Source organism: Paroedura picta, chromosome 18, assembly GCF_049243985.1.
Source record: "Paroedura picta isolate Pp20150507F chromosome 18, Ppicta_v3.0, whole genome shotgun sequence".
NCBI classification, from domain to species: Eukaryota; Metazoa; Chordata; class Lepidosauria; order Squamata; family Gekkonidae; genus Paroedura; species Paroedura picta.
The window spans coordinates 8,200,944-8,210,208 of record NC_135386.1 but is presented as its reverse complement, the minus strand read 5'-3'; the positions used below and the strand labels follow the sequence as shown (position 1 = coordinate 8,210,208).

The following is a 9,265-nucleotide window of genomic DNA, read 5'->3' as shown; positions in this document are numbered from 1 at the left end:
TGTACATTGTCTCTGAAAGCTCATCCCCGGAATAAAAGGTTGTTGGTCTTAAAGGTGTCCCTGGACTCTAAATTTGTTCTGCTGCTTCAGACCCACGCGGCATTAAGCTTGAATCCCCCCGCAACAGACATCTTGCGAGGTCGGTGAGGCTGAGAGAGCTCTGAGAGAACTGCTGTGTGAGAACAGCTCTAGCAGGACTTCGACTAGCCAAGGTCACCCAGCTGGTTGCGTGCGGAGGAGTGGGGGATCAAACCTGGTTTACCAGATTGGAAGCTGCTATGCCAAGATGGTGTATTTATTTGTCCTTCAATTTATTTATCTTACGACTTATTTCGCCTTCTATTTATATCCTGCCTGTCCTGGTATGCAGGCTCTGGGCGGCTTGCAACATTCAAATCCATCACAAACTTGGCAAAACCAACCACATGGTAAAAATCACATTTGCAGAAATTTAGATTATTTATTTATTATATATTATAGATTATGGATTTTTTAAAAATATGGAGTTTAAAAATGGTAACATTTCAAACATTATCCTAGCAGCAATTTCACCAGTTCATTTATTACAGCATGTTTAGATTGCAACTCAAATTCGGATTTTTTTTTGGGGGGGGAACTATGTAGGGGGAGTCCACTTGATGTTTGATCAGTTGTCTAAAACAAATAATAACAACAACAAAAATAATATCTTGGTGGATTTTCCTGTGTGGGCAAGGCAAATCCTAGCACATTATGACCAACCAGGGGTGGAGGCTTAGGGATGCCAGCCTCCAGGTGGGACCTGGAGATCCCCTGGAATTACAGCTGGGCCCATCATGCACATGCTGTATAATGCACTTTGTACTTTAAGTCTCCACAGATCAGTCCCCTTGGAGAAAATGAGAGCTTTGGAGGGTGGGCTGTGTAATTGTACCCCTTTGATGTCCCCGTCCTCCCCAGAACCCATCCCAAAATCTCTAGGCATTTCCTAACCTGCATCTACCAAGGATACCCCTCCTGTCCCCCACCCATGGCCAGGGGGCACTTCCTTCCCTGGATTTTGGTACTGAATTGCCTCTGAAAATTGTTGAGTGCTGTGTTGTCCTTGTACTAAGAACACAAGAGAAGCCATGCAGGATCGGACCAACGGCCCATCCAGGCCAACTATGTCACACCGTGGCCAAAATCCAGAACACCAGAATCCCCTCCCACTGTTGTCCCCCCCCAAGCACCAACACAGAGCATCCCTGTCCAACAGTCCCATCCGTAGCCACTCATGGACCTCTGCTCCAGATGTTTCTCCAGTCCCCTCCGGAAGCTCTATGGGCCTGTAGCCCCCACCACTTCTTGCTGCAGAGCGTCCCACATGTCAATTACTCTTCGGGTAATTGACCTGTTCTAAGCTTAGAGCCCATCTATTTCATTGAGTGCCCAGGCATTAGAAAGGGAGAAAAATACTTATTTCTGCCTTCTCTATCCCATTCAGAGAAAGAAGGACTCACTCTACGCTGGCAGGGGCTCATGGTAGAAGCACATTATGTTGTCCATGCTAAAAATACAAGTGTACGTTTATGATCCTTGTTCCACTGAGTCTGAGGAAGAGTGCCTGCACTCAAAGCTCACACCTTATTTAAGGTGACCAGATTTTAAGTTTCATAGAACACACAGAACGCAAAACTAGTAATATATGTATATATGTATATACATATGTATATATGTGTATATGTATATGTATATGTATATGTATATATATATATATATATATATACACACATATATACATACACATACATACACACATATATACACACACATACATACACACACACATATATATAATTTCAACCTAAGTACAATTTGCCAGGTGCCCCCAGATGTCCCTCCAAAAGTGGGACAATCTGGCCACCTTAGCCTTGGTCTTAAAAGGTGCTATTGGTCTCAGTTTTTGCAATGGCAAAAGCACAGGAGGCTGGCAGGGGCTCATGGGAATTGTAGTTCGCGGGCATCTGGAGAGTCACAGCTTGGCTAGAGCAAACAGAGCCCGCTTGGCTGTCGCCTGTCCAGGATTGCAAGGACGCCCGAGGCAGGGCGCAGGAGGCGGGCGCGCCAGAAGAGGCGGCGGCCGAGGGAAACGCCTCCGTGCTCCAGGATCTCCGCCTTAGAGGTTTGCAGGACTGCAGGGACAGGTGGGGGACGATCCTTCGGGCGCCCGGCGTGCAGAAAAGCGCAACATGGCCACGGATCCTCCCGCCACCCTTTCCGTCCCGCTGGTGGAAGAACCCAGGTGCGTTTGGCTGTATTTTTTCCTCTCCCTTCGGTCGGATTTATTGGCATTGGTTTGTGCCTGTAAAAAGGAGAGGAAAAGTTTGCATCGGAAGTTCTGTGCCGCTCGTCTTGCAGGAGAAATGCATTGCAGACCCGTCTTTGCTTCCTGCTTGTGCCTTCCCAGAAGCAAGCAAACACGAGTTCGGTTCTGGCCGGGGGTTGCAGGCAAACTGGTGGATATTACCGCGCCTGGCCTTTGCAGAGGCTGCCAGGTAGCGGCCACGGGAGTCCGGGGACCCTCTCGAGAAATATTCTAGCTTTAGTGGTCCTCAGTCGGAGATTAGGCAGAGAACATTGATTACTAGCAGCCAGGGAGCATTGAAACAATGTTACAAAGACGCCAATTTATAGCATACAAACATCCTTTGCATCTTCATTTACAAAGAGGCCACTTCAAAACAGGATTCAGATGGACTGGTTCTTGTTTTCAAACTGGCTTCCCTTTGTAATATTTCACTGTCAGAAGAAGAAGAAGAAGATTTGTTTTTTATACCCCGCTTTTTTCTACCCGAAGGAGGCTCCAAGCGGTTTACAATCGCCTTCCCTTCCGCTCCCCACAACACACACCCTGTGGGGTAGGTGGGGCTGAGAGCCCTGACAGGAGTGCTCTGTGAGAACAGCACTATCAGGACAGTGACTAGCCCAAGGTTACCCAGATGGCTGGATGTGGAGAAGCGGGGAATCAAACACGGATTGCTAGATTAGAAGCCGCCTCTCTTAAACATTACACCATGGTGGCGGAGTACCTTTTACATTTTAATCCTGTACTAATTTATATTTATTTATATTTAATCTGTATTGGGTTTTATTTGCTGCCGCTCTAGGCAAACCGGCTCGTGGCGGCTTACATCATACTATAATTACAATAATAAATCATAAAATCTCACTTAAAACCTGACAAAATAACCTCCAAAAAAACTACACTACAGTACAGTGGTTGCCAAATATATAGATGTTTGTAGATGTTTACTCAAAGTACCTCTGTGCCTAAAAATGGAGGTCAGCAACCTCACTGCACCCCTGGAACTTAAATTTTCCTGGGTTTTAAAACATGATGAATCTGATGCCTTTCAGTGAACACCAGGTAAGCATCCAGAAATTATGTAAAAGCCCCCTTTTGTTTCAGCCCAAGAGGGATCGATTTATACTACTAAACTGGGCCAGAATTTTATCCCTGCATGATCTTACCTCTGGATGGTTTTAGAAGTTGCCTACAGATAACTTGAACATTCCAACCTGTTTTTCAGATTGCTGAAGCTGAAGAAGATGTTTGTCTCTAAATTTCAGTCAACACCCAAGTTTTATGCTCGAGCACCCGGGCGTGTCAACTTAATAGGTAAAAATGGGATGTATGCATTGGAAGTTCTGGGAATCAAATGGATAATATGGGTATGGACACTAATGATCGCATGAAGGCTAAGTCTTATACTAGCTATGATATTGTGGTTTTACCATATGTTCTACCCCAGGCTTTCTCAACTTGAGTTTCATGAAACCCTGGGGTTTCTTGACAGCCCTGGAAGGGTTTCCAAAATGGGTAGGAATTGATTCATTTTTAAACTTTCTTAAGCGTTTATCAGGTGATGTGAACATATATGGTCATGTTGACCCACCCACCCTTCCCAAAATGGCCAGTGATGGGCCTGGAGGGGGTGAGAAGGGGAGGAGTCCTGGGGGGGGGGGTTATCCACAGCTCTGCTTCCCAACCATATTCTGCACAATTGGGTTTCTCAAAGCCTGAAGAATTTCTCAGGGATTTCTCAACAGTAACAAAACTGAGAAAGGCTGTTATACCAAGATCCCTGGAAATCACAAGAGATGCAGCTTGGTTAACATAAATATCTTTACTTGTTGGTTTATGTAGTCACTATTAACAGGATCACAGAATTGTTCCATCCAGTGGATGTTGTCTGCCTTTCTGGTAGTGGCTTTTAAAAGCCTTTGGCATTGGATTTTTTGGTTATCTGCTTTTGGAAGTGGCAGAAACCACACCCGGGATCTTCTGCAGTGCACAACTTATGTCCCACGTTACATTGCTTCCTCATAATCTATGAGCATATGAAGTCAGACTGAGTCAGACCGTTTGCCCAGCTAGCTCTTTTTTTTATCATAACAATGGAAAAAGGATATCTTTGCTTTGGGTAAAAAACAAAGAATTCCAAGGGGGCTTTTCATAAAACAGGTTCAGACTAATGTTCTTGGAAAGGGGGCATAAAAACTTCTTGAAACAGCTTGAAACAGCATGAAAAATGCAGGCCACTGAAATAGCCTTTCTCAACTTTTTTACCATTGAGAGACCCCAGAAACATTTGTCAGGCTTCAAGAAATCCCAGAAGTGGCACAGTCATGCAGAATATGGTTGAGAAGCAGAGGTGTGGACATGCCCACCTGGGGCCCCTCCCCATCCCCTCCAGGACCATCTTTGGCCATTTTGGGACGGGGGGGGGGGCGCAGGTTTACAGGACCATATATGGTCATAAAGGTAAAAGTATCCCCTGTGCAAGCATGTCTGACCCTTGGGGTGACGCCCTCCAGCGTTTTCTTGGCAGACTCAATACAGGGAGGTTTGCCATTCCCTTCCCCAGTTTTACCCCCCAGCAAGCTGGGGACTAATTTTACCGACCTCGGAAGGATGGAAGGCTGAGTCAACCTTGAGCCGGCTGCTGGGATCGAACTCCCAGCCTCATGGGCAGAGCTTCAGACATCATGTTGTCTATCTTACCACCCTGAGCCACAGGAGGCTCTATATATGGTCATATATGGTCATATCACCCGATAAATGTGTAATTCTGTGTATGTATTAATACATATTTGTCAAGTCTAACTTTATTGCATTAGGCCAGCAGTTATCCCGCTGTTGCAGAGGCCCCCGAAGAGTTTTTAAAAGGTTAATTCTCGGTTTTCTTTTTGGAAGGTGAGCATATTGATTATTGCGGCTACTCTGTGCTTCCAATGGCTATAGATCAAGACATACTTATAGCAGCTGAACCTCTAAACACACCAGTTATCCATCTGGCCAATGCAAATCCTTCATACGAGTAAGTATTCATTTCATGGATTGTTACCTAGTTGCTTTATAGATGTGACTGAACACACTGAGTTGACTAAGCCCCAAATTTGCATGACCATTTTGCTAGTGACCTCATCCTTCAAGGATTTTAATTTTCCCTCCAGAATGTAAAGCCTTAATGCATAAAGTTGCAACCAATAAATACCCCCCCAAGCATCAGATAAATTATTAGGATATGTGTTTAAAGTTTGCAAGAGAGCTCATGGCAATTGTAGTCCATGGACATCTGCTTCAGACCAACCCGGCTACCCTCCTGGATTCTAGGAACAGCAGATGGCAGCAGTGGGCTATTTATAATCTGAAACCTATTGCTGATTCTGTAGGCTTTAAGTTTCTCTGGCCTTTTCTCCTGTAGGGATTTCAGTACTCCTGCTAACAACATTGAGATTAATCAGACCAAACCTTTGTGGCACAACTACTTCCTGTGTGGATTCAAAGGAATTCAGGTAAATTAAATTCTGTATGCATCATCATTATTATTATGTAAGTGTAATGTTTAAAAGTATGTTGGCTATTTCCACTATCAGGTTGAATAATTTTATTAGAGATTAAAATGCACCAACTAAATGTTTGCACACACGAAGTATCAAAGCTGTAACAACCTCCCTAAATAGTCACGAACTTTAGCTCTCTTTTGAGTTTTAGGCCTTAAACAGTTATGTGTGGCTTAGTGGTTAAGAGCTGCAGATTCTAATCTAGAGGAGTGGGTTTGATTCCCCGCTCCTCCTCCATAAATAGCCAGCTGGGGGACCTTGGGCCAGTCACAGTTCTCTCTTTCAGAGCTCTCTCAGCCCCACCTACCTCACAGGGTGCCTGTTGTGGGGAGAGGAAGGGAAGGCCATTTGTATGTCCCTTTGAGACTCCTTCAGGTAGTGAAAAGTGGGGTATAAAAACCAACTCTTCTCCTTTTTTTCTTTCAATGAAGCTGTGAAAGACTTCACAGAGCACTAACATTAGAAGATCTAAATATCTTTCTTGTCTGTTTATCTATGGAAGAAGAGGGAAGTCTGTATGCAACCCTGAATCCTTGGAGGAAAGTAGAGATAAAAACGTGACAGACATAAAATTCAGGATATCTCCAATTTCGATCTGTGATATCATTGCCTGTCCCTGCAAGTATTTTGTGTACAAAATGTAGTAAGTACATGTTCTTTTGCTTCCTCAGAACATGTGAACCGGCAACCAAGATTTCCAGGTTGCGGTCTGGATTCTTATAATCATAACCACTAAACAAAGTGTATACTCTGCTAAAGATGAGATCTAGCTAGCAGTAACAAGAAGAAGAGTTGGTTCTTACATGCTGCTTTTCTCTCCCCAAAGGAGTCTCAAAGTGGCTTACAGTCGCCTTCCCTTTCCTCTCCCCACAACAGACACCGTGTGAGGTGTTGAGGCTGAGAGAGCCCTGATATTCCTGCTCTGTCAGAAGAGCTTTATCAGGGCTATGGGCGTGTCCACAGCTCTGCTTCCCAACCATATTCTGTACAATTATGCTACTTCCGGGGTTTCAAGAAGCTGGAAGAATGTTTCAGGGGGTTCTGAACAGTAAAAGAGCTGAGAAAGCCTGGCCTGAATATTGGGTGTTCCAACTCCTTTATTGGGAAACGGCACACACAAGTTCTCACAAGATGTTCTAAATTTAAAAAATGCAGCATAAAAATCCAGATGAGACCCCTGTGCCACTGTTTCAATACACATGTTTTGCACCTGGATTCCTGGCAGCAGCTGCCTGTTGTTTCCCTTTCTTTAAAACATCTCTGAGAAGCCCTTTCGATCCATAAAAATACTTGCCTCCCCATACCAGTTTTTCAAGCATCTCACCTCAATTTCATACTCTTTTTTTTTCTCTTTTAAAGAGCTCTCTTCGGTTCCTCGTGGAGCCGCATTTGATTTTAGACCACTCGTCTAATTGTTTTAGAGTTTATAATATCTCAAGAGGTTCTCTTTGCATCCTAAGATGCCTCTGTATACCGTGCCAGGCCTTTGGTTCCCCCATCCCAGTTCTGACGACCCCGTCTGGTAGCCGTTCGTCAGGATCCCATACACAGGAAGGTCTTTCCCAAGCTTTGCGCCCTAAAATCGTTTGAACTGGAGATGCTGGGGGTTATTTATTTATTTTATTATATTTATATACCGCCCTCCCCTGAAGCTCAGGGCGGTTTACATGGAACTGGGATTAAAAACAGTACCGATAACGTGATAAATCGAACGATAGCGATAGATTCAAATGGGTCGCCGTGTTGGTCTGAAGGAGCACAATCAAACCAGAGTCCAGGGGCAACTTTTAAGACCAACAAAGATTTATTCAGGGCGTGAGCTTCCGAGTGCAAGCACTCTTGGTCAGACTGTGAACTGACCATCATGACAGTAGGAATATATAAGCAAAGGTTAATTCTGTTACATTAGTAAACTGTGTCACAGCATCCAAACACAACCACATGATAACTCCAAGCCAAACCAGCCAATCAGATCCCTCGAACCCATTTGTAGTTCACAGAGACATATCAGAAATAAAACGGTCGGTGCTAGTGGTCCATGGACAGTTTACTGATGTAACACGATTAACTTTTGCTTATATATTCCTACTGTTATGATGGTCAGTTCTTAGTCTGACGAAGAGTGCTTGCCCTCGAAAGCTCACGCGTTGAATAAATTATTATTATTGTTGTTGTTATTATTATTATTTCGATTTATTTCCCGCCACTCCCAAATGGCTCGTGGCGGGTTACAGTGTCTTAAAACCCCATTAAAACTCCCATTAAAAGACTTTAAAATGTCACAGCATGGCGGCACAATAATAAGATCCCCTTCCTACCCCCCTTCCTAAAAAAAGGGGGGGGTGGAGGAGAAGGAGGAGAAATCTTTGTTGGACTTAAAAGGTGCCACTGGACTCTGGTTCTATTGAACAACAGTGAAAGAGTCATAACAGGAGAACAGTAACATAATGAAGCAAACAGGGTGAGAACATCCAATTTTAACTGTATCCTACTGACGGCCCTGTAGGATGGACAAGTGGGTGGAGGTTCTCATGGGAGGGGACCTCAGGGGTCAATGGGAAGTGACTGAATTCAGGTCGGCCTCAACCAAAAGCCTGGCGGAAGAGCTCCCTTTTGCAGGCCCTGTGGAACTGTTTAAGCTCTGCTAGGGCTCTGATCTCCTCCGGGAGCTCGTTCCACCAGGTGGGGGCCACCTAAGACGCCTAAGAACTTGCATTTGGGAAGCATGTGTTCTTCCACTGAGCTAAGACGGAAGGATGAACATCTAAGCAAAAAAAAAAGTCATTTCATTTTCTTCTAGTGTAATTAGGGCAAATGAATAACAGCTTGACTTTGTGGGTGACTTTTCTAGGTACAAAAAGCCAGGCAGACCTGTTAAAAGATGGGAGGCAGGGAGGTTAGGGCTGAGATTTATGGGAACGCGACAGGGAGGAAAAAGTCAAGGCTCTCAGGCTCCCGGAAACTTGTCTTAAGTTCTCACCCAGCCATTGAAGAAAGGTCTCGATTTTTTTTTCTTGGGCGGTTGTCAGACAATTGGTGATAGTTTGTTCCATCTGTAATAGAAAAGGTTTTTTTTTTTTTAAGTCTCTTTCCAAAAAAATATTTTCAACTTCGTTTACAACAACTGGATGCTAGGAATGTGAAAGATTCCCCTTCCCCCCTCTGTTTTCAGTTCCCGGAAGGGGGAAGGGGGGGGGGAACAGCCGACTCCCACCTTTCCAAATTTCCTTAGAAGGAGCTGTTGTTTCGTTGGCTTCCAGCCATGCAAAACATGGCAAGTGAAGACACACGATGAAGGACAGGGATATTCTGTGGGGTATGCCCGTCTGCTTCCTAGCCCAAAGAAAGATATTTACAGAAACTGAAGCAACAGGCTCCTGTAACTTCACCATCGCAG

At 44.5% G+C, this 9,265-nt stretch overlaps 1 protein-coding gene across 2 annotated transcripts in view; it reads left to right on the top strand.

Annotated features, from left to right (window-relative positions):
- Nucleotides 1-1,998: 1,998 nt before the first annotated feature.
- The window catches only part of GALK2 (galactokinase 2), a 46,395-nt gene continuing 39,128 nt past the window's right edge, over nucleotides 1,999-9,265 (top strand). Inside the window, exons 1-4 of one of the 2 annotated variants that reach the window (XM_077317247.1) lie at nucleotides 1,999-2,263; nucleotides 3,552-3,640; nucleotides 5,219-5,342; nucleotides 5,730-5,820. In XM_077317247.1, coding sequence (XP_077173362.1) covers nucleotides 2,211-2,263; nucleotides 3,552-3,640; nucleotides 5,219-5,342; nucleotides 5,730-5,820 — 357 coding nt within the window. In that variant the 5' untranslated portion in view covers nucleotides 1,999-2,210. The remainder of the gene's footprint in view (nucleotides 2,264-3,551; nucleotides 3,641-5,218; nucleotides 5,343-5,729; nucleotides 5,821-9,265) is intronic. The other variant, XM_077317246.1, reaches the window with a different exon arrangement.